We start from the raw sequence: 15256 nt of genomic DNA, 5'->3' as shown, positions 1-15256 counted from the left end.
GGCCCCTTGTGCATCCTCCCATTACACGCTCTGGTAACATCAACCAGCCTAAGGATTTACCAAAGGCTAGGACAGCTCCTAAAGGTGCATTCCTGATGTCATCTGTGGTTGGCCATTCCTCCCCGAAGGTCCTCAATCTGAGGTCGGTCAGAGAGGGGCAATCACACAAGATGTGTTTATCCGTCTCGTCATCCTGTTCACAGGCTCGACAGAGAGGAGAGTCAGCAAGCTTCATGTTTTGAAGGTGCTTATTTACTTTACAGTGTCCCGTGAGGAGACCTGTGGCAGTGCGAAGGGCACTTTTACCGAGCCCTACGAAAAACTGGGTTGTTGCGGCTGAAGGATATTTTAACAATTCCTTAGCGAGTAATGTGCTTTACTAACTCGATATGAGTGGCTAAGGAGGGGGTAATTATCGGCTCGGGTGCACAGGGCGCTCTACCGGCAGCACGTTTGGCTAGCCTGTCCGCGTGGTTGTTACCCTTGGAGCCGGAATGCCCTTTAATCCACTGGATTCTGACAGAATTGTATTTCGCGGCCTCCTCCAGTGCTTTGTGACAATCCATAACTACTGCAGACGTTATAATAACTCTGCTTAAAGCTAAAAGAGATTGTTTACTGTCTGTAAAAATAGTAAAACACTTACCCCGCTTGTTGGATTCAACAATGCAGTCAGCAGCAAGTTTAATAGCAGTTAATTCCGCTTGTATGACGGTGGTGCTGGACCCTAAAGGTTCTGAGAGGCGAATCAGGGGATCGTGAGAGAATACCCCCGCGCCTGCACCATTTCGTCCTTTTGAACCATCAGTGTAGATCTTTAAGGTTCTATGTACATCTACAACTGTGGGACTGACGTGGGTGAGGTACTTCCTTGAGAAAACATATTTTGCTGGTCTGTGATTAGTCTTACACTCGAGTAGGGGTGTGTCTAGCACTGCTTCCCTCCAGAGTGTTGAACTGCTGCCAGCGTCCTCATCCTTCATAGTTCCTACTGATTGTAGTCGTTTCATGGTTACCAACGCCACTTCCTGGATATGTAGGTTGAGTGGTGGTAAATTTAACATGATTTCCATGGCCGCTGTGGGGGTTGATCGCAGCGCACCTGTAACATGCAGACACGCGAGTCTCTGTATTCTATTAAGCGCAGTGGTGGCGGTAGACTTAGAAGTTCTAGTCCACCATACCACCGCACCGTAAGTTAGCATTGGTCGAACAACGGCGGTGTAGATCCACAGGGCTATGTTGGGAGACAGACCCCAAGTCCTCCCGACAGCCCTCCGGCACTGGCCGAAGGCGACACAAGCTTTATTAACTCTATTGTCTAGGTGGGATTTCCACGTTAGCTTACTGTCTATTATTAAGCCCAAGTACTTGACTTCTGTAGACAATTTAAGTGGAATTTTAGCGAGCGTTGGCAGTCTAGGATTGCCAATGTTGCGCTTGCGTGTAAAAAGAACCATCTCTGTCTTTTTGGGATTGACGGAAAGGCATTATTTATTACACCAGTTCTCAATCAGATTGAGTGCTTCCTGCATCCTGTCGAGGAGTACATTAGCGTACTTGCCTCTTATGAGGATTGTCAGGTCATCTGCGTAGCCAACGGTTTTAAAACAGGCTAGATTTAGGCGTTTCATGAGGCTATCGAGGGTGAAATTCCACAAAAGTGGAGAAAGTACTCCCCCTTGCGGACAGCCTCTAGTAACAGCCCCTTGAAGAGTGGCCTGGCCAGCTCTTAATTTGACGACCCTATGTCTTAGAGTGCTCTCAATCCAGCCGCACAGGGCCAGAGGAACGTTATGCTCTAGCAATGCGTCGTTAATTCCGGAGAAGGTAGTTTTATCAAAAGCTCCTTCCACGTCAATAAAAACCCCGAGGGCGGACTCCTTGTGGTCCAGCGCACCACCGACGAAACTGATCACTGAGTGAAGAGCCGTCAGCGTGGACTTTCCCTGGGTGTAAGCATGTTGATTAGAGTCTAGTGGCCTGCTGCGCACACAAGAGTCTCTAATGTAACGGCCGCAAAGCCTCTCCAACGTTTTCAATAGAAAGGAGGAGAGGCTAATTGGTCTATAGGACTTCTAATCTTGCTTACCCGGTTTAGGTATAAAGTTGACTTCACGCCAACTTCCCGGTACATAGCGAAATGCCAGACATCCCTGGAAAATACTCTTCAGGTGCGGTAGCAGGTCATCCAGTCCCCATTGTAAGAGGGCCGGTGTAATCCCGTCCGGTCCTGGAGTTTTGAACGGCGAGAACGTATTCACAGCCCACCGTATTTTCTCCTCGTCGCAGATGACTTTGGCCAAGAGCCATTCATCCGCAGTTGGTACATGAATTATCTCTTGTTGGACATCGTTAAAGTTGTCCGAACCTGAGAAATGAACAGTCATTAAAAGCTGTAAATTGTCTTGAAGGTTGTCGGTATAAGAACCGTCTTCCTACTTTAGTATACCAATACGTTGAACAGGGCTCGAAGCAAGCACCTTTTTTAGGCGGGAGACCTCTGTAGAGGAAGTAATTTCCTCACAGAAGTTCTTCCATGCTTCTCGCTTTTTTCGACGAATGGTTTTTTTAAAATCTGACAACTTCCTCTTATAGAGGTGCCAGTCAGAGTCGATCCTGGAGTCCTTAGCTTTGTTGAAGGCAGTCCGCACCTCTCGTTTTAGTGAGGCAAGCTCGGGGCACCACCAGATGGTAGCGCGCCCAGTTACCGCCTCCCTACGGAGGGGACAAGCCTTTTTATATGCAAGGATCAAGGAATTGTGTAGAGACTTAGAATAGTTCTCTCTCGCCTTACCCCTAGTGTTGTCATTCGCACTACCCCAAGCCGTTGAGTGAGCGTTTGAATCGCAGCCGATGACAAGATTCCATTTACCTACCCTAGCGGCTTCAACCAGTCGCACCAATCCTTCGGACGGTGGCAGGTCCTCAATAGGGAGATAAGCGGATGCCAGCAGAATGTCTGTTTCCTTTCGTTTAACAGTAGAACGTATCCTAACGGTCGTCGCGTCTGAGTCCGTGAATTGGAGCAATAGATAGCTCCGCACATGTTTAGGTACGTAAGATCATTTTGTTGAGTGAAGAAACACCACATATTCTCAAAGCAAGTATACAAATATTCTTGATTCTTAAGAAAACGAATTCTTAGTAAAAGTAAATCAATAATCTTGAAAAAGAGTATCTTAGTGTTACGTCAACAACCCCATTTTCGTATCGAGAATAGATTTTTTAAGTCAAGAATAATGTATCTTTCTTTTTAGAAAAACCTTATTCATGTAACAACAATCTTGTATAATTCTTCATTTGAGTATTATAAATTATTGACGCAAGAATGGATTTTTTGATACAAAAAATTGATATTCTTCGATGTTAAGAATATGACATACTTCATTCGATAATATTTCTATTCTTACACGAAAAAACATTTTTGTTTGAAGGATATCTTATACTTGTTTCTAAGAAACACATTCAAGAATCAATTTTTCTTGAGAGTCAAGAATAATTTCCCTCAGTGTAGTAGTTACGAAACTACTATGCACTTACACTGTCCCACATAACATGCAACATACCTTAATAGTACAAGCATTGGGTAGTTTTGCAAAGAACAAGTTTTGCTTGGAAAAGGTGACGTCTTACTTTTCGATCAATAAAAATATACCACAATCTAACGCTGAATAACAATTAAAACTAGAACTAACACTAGAAATATTCGGATTTAGCCGTACGTCTCTCAATACAGCTAAACTCGAATGATTCTAGTTCTGTGTCTTGTATTAGTTCTAGTGATAGTGCTAGTGTAAAACTAGAACTAACACCAGTCCTAGAAAAAGAAATATTCGGATTTAACCGTACGTCTCTAAAGACGGCTAAACCCGAATGATTCTAGTTCTAGGTATAGTATTAGTTCTAGTTTTACACTTCCATTATCCCTAGAACTAACATTAGACCTAGAACTAAAAACATTCGGAAGAAGACGCACGGCTGAACACCACTGTTTCTAGTTCTACGAGTAGGTCTAGTGTTAGTTCTAGTTCTACACTAGCACTATTGCTATGTAGAACTAATACTATACCTAGAACTAGAATCATTTGGGTTTAGCCGCACGTCTCTAAAGACGGCTATAAGTATAGTGTTAGTTCTACTATTATACTTGCCCTTAGGGCTTGCAATACCGGACCAAAATCTCAATACCGGTATTCGGTATTCAAAATTTTTAAAACCGGGATACCGGTATTAATACCGGTATTACTATAAAAAAGGTTACTCACTAAATTACAATCCCTAGATATATCTAATTGTAAGATTTTTTCCCCTCTGCGGCGTCATCTCTACTAACAACAGGTTAATTCCTACTATATTTTTAGATTGGCAACAAAGCATAAGATACAGAATCTGAGAAGATAATCAAAAAATGGAAAGATATTAGGAATCTGTACAAAGTACCAATAAGCGAACTTAATTAGCTGTGGGGATTAGAACATCCTGTCGTCGTCGGAAAGATGGTGGTGGGTAAACCCTTCCCATCTATTATCTTCTTTCTAACAATTATACGGTCCCTCTTGGTTCCCACACTTTTTTTATTGTTCATCCTACTCTTACCATGTCCTGTTCACCGTTTTCTTTCAAGCTTTTCGCCAACTTGGATTTTCTTTCTTCTAGCACTAGCATATCGCATAACGCCTTCTTCTCGATTGCTTCTAGCATATCTGCATTCTTGATGTAACATGGAGTATTCGTTGTTGAACGCAGAATTCTATTTCTAAACGATTCCAATTTCTTCATCTTCTTGTCACTTTAAAATTTATACTTCCTATGTTATCTGCGGCGTTATTACGGATTCCATTATCATTTCCTTTCTTGTTGCTGGAAGCGGCGACTGTTCTCTTATCACGAAGTATAGTTTATTTGCTCTTTGAGTGTATTCAATCCAATCCTCATCGTTTGCAATACCAACTCAGTAATATCGTGTATAAATATGTTATACAGAAGAAAGGCAAGCGATGATTTTTGTAGCACACCTTTTTTCATTCTTCTTACACCTTATTTCCCATTTTCATCTGGAAATACTTATTTTTCAAAAAGGAAGCCGTCACTTTAACTAAGTTCTCTTCCAGGTTGGTATCGATCATCTTTGCTAGTAGCCCTATGGCCTTTGAGGTATGGCTATAAAAATGTAGTTCTATCAAAAAACGGAGTCGTAGGTCTTCTCGACAGTACCCATGAAATTCGTTGCCTGCTGTATATACAGCTCCTCGATGTTCTCTGAATCCAAACTTATTCTTCGAGAGTAGTCCTTCTACTCCTTTTTACTTCTTCTCAGTCGCTCCAACTGACTTCTTTCAGTCATCTTCGGTAATCCGGCTACGAGACTAAAAGGTCTCCTGCTTCCGGGATTCTTCGTTTCTTAAATTATATTATATCTCTTTTTATTTCATACCATATGGAGTAGTAAAATATAACATTCAAAACTTATTCTATAATATTTTTTAAATTTGGAACGATTAAACTAGAATTGCGTTTTTGTAAATATATTTATGCGACATGATGACATTTCTGATATCTTTATGCAAAGAAAGTTTTTAAAGGAAATAAGGGATTTATTTTTATTATTTGTTTATATAAAACTTTCGGAAACATCGATCTTGGGAAAGCAGAGCACGTAGAATCTTTACGTATAGTCGTACACAAAATCGCGTGGCGAATACTGACGTGGATGTTGCTAATGACTATGATAAGCCTAGCTTCCAAGCTGTAAACATTGAATGTAATATTTAAACCAACTACGAATAAGGTTCAGTAGAATAACACAATTCAAGTATGACAGACTTGTTGTAAACCTGCTTAAATAAACTTTATTAAATTTATATTAAAATTATGATTGAATATAAATTTCGGTCATGAACTTTTACTAAATATTGAAATTGAAATGACCCTAATTTGAGCAAAATGATCATAGAAATTCGTGTAGATTACGCCAGTTACGAGCAATAAAAGTTACAAGATACATTAGTCAAGTTTCGATCAAGATGCTTTATCACCAATTTGTAATGATTTCCATATCTAATAAAGATTTTCAGAGAATTTATAGAGGCTTTGTATGGATTTGCAGGGGTATCCAAAGATTCTAACTATATTCTGGAGACAACTTCTATATGGCTAATATTCTAGAATGTTCGTTACATCCCTGTTATAACAACAACGATATAAGTGTCGGTGTCCACCTGAACACTAGTCTGGAAAGAGTAATGTGCAAAGTTGAGGATCAATATTCTCTATTCTATCGATACTCTTGGGATTACTTCCAAATTTCTTTTGAATAACTTTCAGAAAGTTTAGGTAATTTATAAATGGTTTATTCAAAAAAAAATCATAACTTCTTTACTTATAAGTATAAAATATTGATTTATGATTCATATTATAGCTAAAGATGTCTTTTTTCAAAACCTGTATAATATGTAAATACTTTATATAAAAGAATTAGATGACCTAAAATTGGTTAAATTTCAAAAAAAAAATAATTTCTTTATTTATGAATATGAAGAAATGGTTTATATCTCAAATTAAAGTTAAAGATGTCTTCTGTCGAAACCTGTATAATGTTTAAATATTTTATATAAAGGAATTTTGAGAAAAAATATTAATTATCTTAACATTCTTTAAATAACCTTAATATAGTTAATTTTCAAAAAATCATAACTTCTTTATTTATAAATATAAGGAAATCTTTTATGTCTCAAATTAAAGCTGAAGATGTCTTCTTTCGAAATTTGTATAATATTTAAATATTTTATATAAAAGAATTTTAAGAAATATTATTATTTATCATAACGTTTTCTAGATAATATAAATATGGTTAATTTCCAAAAAAATTATAACTTCTTTATTTGTGAATATGAAGAAATAGTTGATGTCTTAATTTAAAGCTAGGGATGTCTTCTTTCGAAACCTATATAATGTTTAAATATGTTATATAAAAAATTTTGAGAAAAATTATTAATTATCCTAACATTCTTTAGATAACCTAAACATGGTTAATTTTCAAAAAATCATATCCTCTTTATTTATAAATATAAGGAAATCTTTTATGTCTCAAATTAAAGCTGAAGATGTCTTCTTTCGAAACTTGTATAATATTTAAATATTTTATATAAAAGAATTTTAAGAAATATTATTATTTATCATAACGTTTTCTAGATAATATAAATATGGTTAATTTTCAAAAAATTATAACTTCTTTATTTGTGAATATGAAGAATTGGTTTATATCTCAAATTAACGCTGGAAATGTCTTCTTTCGAAAGATGTATAATACAAGAAAATTTTATATAAAAAATTTTCTGAAAAAACATTAAATCTGTAAAATCTTTTAAAATTAAAATACAACTAAGTACTTAAGAATTTGAGCATAGTGTTCTAGCGTACTAATCTTATCTTTAACGATATACATATAACTTCCTCGTAAACTACATAAATAAGTTTCGTTTCGACATCGTAAGTTTTCACCCCCTTAGCGGGAGAGACATTTTGAAAGCTGTCCAAACCTTAACTTTACCAGTTTTAAATTACACCCTTGGACACTTTTCCAGACTGGTTCTTGCTATCGGTAAAAATGCCCGAAGGGTGTAATTTAAGAATATATAAACGGGCTGATAACGCGAACCGTTTTCAGAAGCTAAACGTAATTTGTACCGGGATTTTGTTTTTCTTTCAATAACGTAATAACAGCTGTCAGGGAGAATTCGCAAAAGGAGAATATATAACTTCTTTCATTTACATCCTGTCCGCCGCAATTACTTGCGGGCGCAGGTTGGAATGAAAAGATAATACAACGGTTAAACTTTTTCGTTTCGATTCGTTGCTTTTCAGGTTTTCTTCATTTTATTGGTTTACCTGCAAATGAAACGTTGTGTCTACGTTTAAAAGGAATCAATCGTTTATGTTTTGTTCATTATTTTCTTTCTTTGCACAATTAACTAGTTCGATGCAACAATTTTTCTTGTTGAATTGCGTCTTATGTCACGGTAACCGTAATATAGTCACCCATTCATCCTGAACCGGAATGGGGCTACAAACTAAGCGAAAGTCACCTTACCTCACGACGTCATTAGGGTTTTAGGGCGCATCGTCTTGAAGTAACGCGGCAACGTGAAATATTTGTGGGTATAAAGGTTATTTGTGGAGACACCATGAATTAACCCCACCTGAGTGTATGCGTTCAATAAATTATGTTGTAGGCGACGTCGAGCATAGCTAAACACGTTACATATGCTTCCCTTTCGCAAACGGTTAAATGATAAATCTTTAAATCAAACAAAAACAGTTGGAGAGAGTTAAGTAACTATATAGTTTGTTTATTATTTGTTAATTCCCTTGAAGATGCGAAATTATACATGATATTCCGAAACGATTACCAAGCCGACCATAAACTATTAATTATTCATGCGGTTTAGAGTTTACCGCACGCATCAAGAGTTTTCCTATAAAAACTCGTAACTGGGCAGGACAAAATCACTTCGGCCTGCAGCTTTGAGTAGCAACGTTCCTTAACATCGTCTTGGTAAAGAATTAATTAGCAAAAAATTATTTATAAAACCTATTTTTAATATTTCAGTAACCGCAAAAATGGCGAGATTCTACATCATTTTCGCTTGTTTCGGTAATTACAAAAAATAAATCAAATTTAATATTTTTTATTTCGAATTAATTTCATTTTAGTCGCAATGACCGTTGCTGAAAAGAGTCAAGCATCCGATAGTGACTTAGAAACCGCCGCTGGAGGACATTTCTCATCTATTTCTGTCTCAGATGGTGGATACGGAGGCGGATATGGAGGAAGCGGAAAAAATACTTACAGCGCAGGCAGTGGATTAAAAACCATCGCACAAGGATCAGCCGATCAAGCCAACAACGCCGTAGCCAACCAACATGCCGCAGCTAGTAACGCAGCTTTTGCTGCAAAAAGCACTTTGGCACAAGCAGCTGCCGGAGTAAATCACCCCATTAACTAATTTATCACCCTTATTAAAATTAATTTCTTATAGGCTGCAGCCACAGCACAAGCTGCCTTAATCGGAAAACACATTTTAGTACAACGTCTTCAACAAGACGTCGCAGAAGCTCACCAAGAACTCGAAGCTGAAATTCGTCAATTAGAACAAGCTCAAAGGTCAGCTTCTGCTGCTCAAGCCGCTGCTAATCAAGCCCAAGAAGCTGTTAACGCCATTAACTCAGCTTTAAACGCCGCCCAAGGAACTTTGGCTCATGCCCAACAAGCCGCAGACGCTGCCCACGCTGAATTGGGATCCCAAGAAGCTATGGTTGGACATGCCAAACAACGATTATCGTCTTTAGGACAACAACTTCAAGCTGCTCAAGCTGATCTCCATGTCACCCAAGCCGCTGCCCAACAGGCCGAAGCCGCCGCACAAATTGCTCAATCTAATGCCGCTCAAGCTGCGGAAAAGGCGCAATCTGCTGGATTAGAACACGGAGGTGGTATTGGAGGAGGAATTGGAGGACACATTGGAGGATACCACTAAAAATGTAAACCAGATATTGTTGATTTAATTATAAAAAAATAAAGTAAAATGATGAAAACATATTTTTGTATTTTTTAAGATATTCCTATACTTTTTAAATTGCTTTTCGAATTTTCAAAATATAAAGAATAGATTCAAATTAAAGTTAAAGATTTTCTTTCGAAACTTGTGTAGTGATAAAAAATTTTATATAGGAGAATTCTGAGAAAAATTATTATTTATCAGAACATTCTCTAGATAGCTTAAAAACGGTGTAAGTTTTCAAAAATTATATATTCATAATTTATTAACATGAAGTATTGATTCATACCTTTCTCTTCTTTCGAAACCTGTATAATATTTATAATTTTTATACAGGGTGTTCATTTCAAAACTTTCCACCTCAATTTCTGTAAATCCGGAAGTTTAAAAAGAAAATCGCTGAAATAGGTAAAGAATAAAACCAAGGGGGACAACTTTTTATGCAAAAATTGACTCACTCACTTCAACCCCCCCGCCGCACAGTGGTCTAAATTCGAAAAAACCCGAACAAAAATATTTTAACGCAGTTTGGGTTGAGATAATTTTTTGAAACTTGGTATATGGCTATAGGACTATATGCTAAAGACTTTGTGAACTTTTGGATCAAATATGGCAACCGGAAGTACTAATTTACTTGAGGTCACATTCTACTTTTTTCATATAATTTAGGTCCTTAGAATTGGACAAATACAAAATCTTATACAACGCTATTAAATCATGAAGGATAGCTAAATACAAAATTGTTTAAACTAAATTGGTTATATAGTTTACTTCGATGTAAGGTTTCTATAAATAAATCTTTAACTACAGAGTGTCTCACGTAACTGGTTCGTTAGAACTTTTTCAGGTTCCACTATTCATACAATTTTGAAATTTTGGTAGCATGGGTTGTTCATTCAGAACTTTCAATCTAAAATACTTTCAAAGATGGCTGCCACTTCCGGTCTACCGGAAGTAGACCATAACTTCGTTATTTTAAATAGAATGCTATAGTTTTTATTACACCATTTAATTGTACGTAAAAAAATAGGTTGACTTTGATAAAAGTTATTGGTACCTAGCGTTTTTCGTATTCGAGTTATTTTGGTTCTAAACTTTTTTTGGTAAATTTCACCATGCTCTTTAAAACCATATCTCAGCCAACGTTCATTCAAAAAAGGTCTAAATTGGTACGATTATTCTTCACATGCTGTCAAATAGATTGTCATTTGTTGTATCGGAGTATCTTATACAGGGTGGTCAAAAATTGAATTATTGTTTCTCCATTTTCACTGGCGAGAAAGTAGAAAATTTTAAATGGAACGGAAAGGGAATTTAATTCTGTATAAATTATCTACGTTGCTTAAGAATATGTGTTTCTTCTTGTTCTGTTTCAGACCATTCTTCGTCATCTTCGTCTTCGTTGCGTCCTGCCTCATATAGCTCTTGTTCTGATTCTTGTTCTTCGTCATATTCATCTTCTTCTTTGCGATCTTTTTCTTCTTCCTGGTCTTCTACATTGTCTATTATAAATAATCTTTTAGTCTCCATACTCATCTTTATATGTTTTCTAGAAATGTGCTGTTGAAAATTACTTATAAATGGATGTGAGCTGAGTAGCAGTCTTTTAAATAGATCTTCATTCGTATCCAGTCTACTACATTTCCTTGTGTGGCTCTCTCTAAATTTTCGGATTTTTTTGTTATTAGCTTCTTGCTCTTCTTCCGACAACTCTCCAGTAGATAGTAGAGTTTCTTTAATGACTGCAGATCCATGTATCAAAATTTTATGAACGCTGGTTGACATATAGTACTAACCATAAAATGGACGTACTTTTCGGCAGTTTTGAACCAATATTTATCAAATTCATTGTAATTAATATTGTACCCACTGTTTATTGCAGCCAAAACAACGCCAAATCGCTGTATTAGTTCCTCGTCAATTCCTTAAATGAAGTATAAAGTGATTAGTACATGCGTGCTTACCATAAAATTGTCATACCAATAATCTCTGATGATAATTTAGTAAAAGTACGTATGAACCAGACACCTTCCAAGTTCTAATTTCTAATCTGTATGAAATGTGAAGCAAACACACAGAAAACCGAATGTATGCAAGGAGAACAGACAAACCAAACTTAAAACCTTCTATCTCTACCGTTCATCTGTGAAATTTTTGCTCTGCATAAATAACATTCCATTCCAGATGATTCCATCAAATTCCCATCAAAGAATTACAGACCTACAACATGTATTAATAATTCAAATAAAGTTTTAAGAAAACGAAGACTTTATACCTTGCCACCCACCATCGTGAAATAAAGAGAAAAGTTAACACTTACACATTTTGAGGTATATGGCTGAAGGGAACTTATTTGATTTGAAATATATATTTTTCTTCGGTGCTTATAAGAGCGGCATTTTCATGTACCCATTGTAATCTAATCGGTCTACAAAACCGTATAGATGATGGTGTGGGGTTCTTCCACAATACAATATTATTATCATTGTCTTCCAATCGTAATGAGACTAGGAAGACATAAATAGCGAATCATCTTTTCCCTCTGCATTTGTGATGAACTTTTGTTTATAAGTCGAATGACATCCGCTACCATCAAACCCCCACTTATAATATAATATAGAATTTACATTTACATTTGGATAATTATCCAAACATTTAAAAATTTTTTTTAAAATAACATTTAATAAAACTGGTTCCAAGTGTTTCTGAAGAAGGTTGCACCATGGCATCCGAAAACCAAACCTTTCCTTAAAAGACGCACGGCAAAACCCGAAAGTTTTTAGTGTTAGTTCTAGTTTTAGTTCTAATATTAGTTCAATTAACCCCGGCCGTGAAAGCCTTCATATTTATAAAAAAAAGTAGATATTTCAAGTGTTTCAGTTTTTTGCCGCACTGTATCTAACAACCACTTCCGGTTGTTAGATATACTTGAAACTTTAAGGCTGATATTCTATTATTGTTATGCGAGTTTACACCAAATATACGAGATTTATCTTTTAAGAAAAAGAATATAAGCATTTTATATGAAAACGGTCCAATAACACACTCAGTCACTGATCATCTTTGATCGTTAATATCTTGGTAAGGAGCAAGTTAAAGCAAGATGTGGTTATCATGTTATATAGAGCACATCTCAAAGAATAAGAATATTCTAGCGACAAAAGTTCTTCTTGCGTCTTCTGCAAGATATATATGTTAAAACATTTGGATGTAACTTCAAGTAGGTGTTAATTAGCTTTAAAAGAAGTGCTTATTACGTATTTCTGCAAAAATATTTAAAAAATTAGAAAAGTGCCAAATGAAGACCTTTCTATACTGTTCAAGATAGCAACAACGCATTGTCTTGAAAAAGTGGAACACAATATATTTTCTTCATCTAAAGTTGTAGCATTTTATGATATTTAATACACAAGAATTGTAGTACTGTTTTATTGCGTACAATTGGCACTAGAAAGTACATAAGACTTTATTCCTTTCAGCTCTCAGTCTATTAAGACCTAAAGTACATGTAACATGTAAAAAAAACGAAAAAAAAAATTTCGAAAATTTGATTTTCGTTCACATTTTACCGCTTGTGGACCACTGTGCGCCGCCAGAAACCAACCCCTTAAAAATCTTAAATGGAAAGGATAAAGTGATACCTCATTTTAAAGGTCTTTTAAGGTACTACATGTTAGTACTTATTTTTTTTAAATTGATCAATTCGTTTTCGAAATTTTTGCGAAAATCTCGCTTTAATTAATATTAAAAACTTTAATCACCTTCTTAAAAGCAAGAATAAGTAATCTTTTATTATTAAGTTATAAAATTAAATTACCATGTTCGTTTTTACAACGACCATTAAACCTTTATTATTTCGGAGCAATCCGAAATCTTTGATATTTAGGTTATTTTGAGAATGATATACCTACGTTGGCTTGCTTGCGTGGCGTCTGACAGAGATATTTAGAAAAAACGATTTGTGTTTCATATTTCTTTTCTTTTAGGTTTATTTGGTTATTACTTAAACAACTTTTAATTGCTTGAAACGTTCTATTTTATTTTCAGTTATTTAATTATGTACGAAAACTTTTTGCAGAGAAAATCAACTTAATAATTGTTCAAAGTGTTGTCCGTTATTAGCTAAACGTGGCAATGGTACAACCGTTGTTCAAAACTAGCAAAACTTTAGCAACACTTAGCAAACTTTAGCAAAACAACTTAGACATTATCTGAATGCGTGTAATATTTTGCCTGAATTCCAATCTGGGTTTAGACCTCATCATGGCTGCTGTGGAGCGCTTTTGAATATCACTGACGACTTGTTGTCTGCGGTTGATCAGGGGAAGATGTCGGCGCTTGTTATGTTGGACTACTCCAAGGCCTTTGATACTATTAATCATTCATTGTTGTTGAGTATTTTGCACTACATAGGCCTTGGGTGTGGTGCGATATCGTTGTTCGCTGACTATCTGGCGGGTAGGTCACAAAGTGTCATGATACATGGAAACAGATCTAGACCCACTGAAGTCGTATCCGGTGTACCTCAGGGCTCTGTGTTGGGTCCCATTTTGTATACGGTGTATACATGCCGATTATAAGACTGTCTGCGTCATTGTAAGTATCATGCTTATGCTGATAACACTCAGATTTATTCCTCTTTTAAAGAAAATGATCTTGCTGTTGCGCAAAGACATATTAACCAGGACCTGGATGCACTAGTTAGCCTTTCAGAAAGGCATAATTTAGTTATTAACCCCGATAAGAGTAAGTTATTATTGTTCGGGAGTAAAGCGTGCAGGAATAGAATAAAAAATAATATACAGATTTTTGTTAAAAATAGTCCATTGAATATTTCAAGTGAAGCAAAAAATTTGGGTGTCATACTGGATTCCGAACTTCGTTTTACGCAGCATGTTAGTTCGATGATGCGGTGGTTGTACTGTGCTCTTAAATCTCTTTATGAACACCGTTTCGTACTTAATAAACGAATAAAAATATTGCTCTGTGAAACACTTGTTTTGTCTAATCTTAATTATTGTGATGTCGTTTACGGACCTTGTCTCAAGGGTCGTGACAAATACCGTATCCAGAAGCTACAAAACTCTTGTATTAGATTCATTTCTGGTTTGAGAAATCGCGATCGAATATCTCATGTTTATGAGGATATCGGTTGGCTGCGTATGGCTGCACGTCGTAGGTTGCATGCCCTTGTTTTCTACCACCATGTGCTGAATAAGAGGGTACCACAGTACTTGTATGAAAGAATTCGTTTCCGAACTGACGTTCACAACGTTAATATACGTAAAAAAGATTACCTGGCAATACCGCGTCACAGGCTTGAGCTGTTTAAGAGGTCGTTTTCTTACATCATTGTTTCCTATTATAATTCTGTTCCTCCTGAATTCCAGCACCTTGGTGGTATCTCCTTCAAGAAGAAAATCAAAGGGCTCTTTCTGACCTGTAATAAATGACTAGGTCGCGCAGTTGTTTTTTTTTTCTTTTTTTTTTCCTCCGAGACTCCATACACACTATGTTATGATTGCTGGTTTTTCGTAATGCTTGCACTGTAATAGTTGATTCGCGGCCCTTTCGTTTCTTTTCTTTTTTTTTTTTTAAGTTTATTATTTTTACCATTAGTTAGTAGTTAGTTAGTTTAGTTAGTTGATAGATTTTTTTTTATGGGGTGCCGGAAGAACAGATCAGTTTTCTTCACT

General features: G+C 36.2%; 1 protein-coding gene across 1 annotated transcript; it reads left to right on the top strand.

Moving 5' to 3' along the window:
- Positions 1–8510: 8510 nt before the first annotated feature.
- LOC111416850 (antifreeze protein Maxi-like) lies at positions 8511–9599 on the top strand. Its single transcript, XM_023048954.2, has 4 exons — positions 8511–8557; positions 8612–8656; positions 8716–8987; positions 9042–9599. The coding sequence occupies exons 2-4, from the start codon at positions 8623–8625 to the stop codon at positions 9537–9539; spliced, it is 804 nt and encodes a 267-aa protein (XP_022904722.1). The 5' UTR covers positions 8511–8557; positions 8612–8622; the 3' UTR covers positions 9540–9599.
- Positions 9600–15256: the final 5657 nt, after the last annotated feature.

Source organism: Onthophagus taurus, chromosome 7 (assembly GCF_036711975.1).
Source record: "Onthophagus taurus isolate NC chromosome 7, IU_Otau_3.0, whole genome shotgun sequence".
Classification (NCBI taxonomy): Eukaryota; Metazoa; Arthropoda; class Insecta; order Coleoptera; family Scarabaeidae; genus Onthophagus; species Onthophagus taurus.
The sequence above is the reverse complement of the archived record's forward strand: the minus strand, read 5'-3'. Positions and strand labels throughout refer to the sequence as shown.

Excerpts from the sequence above, each read along its gene's own strand:
- LOC111416850 (XM_023048954.2), top strand. The coding sequence starts at position 8,623 with ATGGCGAGATTCTACATCATTTTCGCTTGTTTCG. Across the intron at positions 8,657-8,715 it reads CATCATTTTCGCTTGTTTCG|TCGCAATGACCGTTGCTGAA; the intron begins GTAATTACAAAA and ends ATTTCATTTTAG. Across the intron at positions 8,988-9,041 it reads TGGCACAAGCAGCTGCCGGA|GCTGCAGCCACAGCACAAGC; the intron begins GTAAATCACCCC and ends AATTTCTTATAG.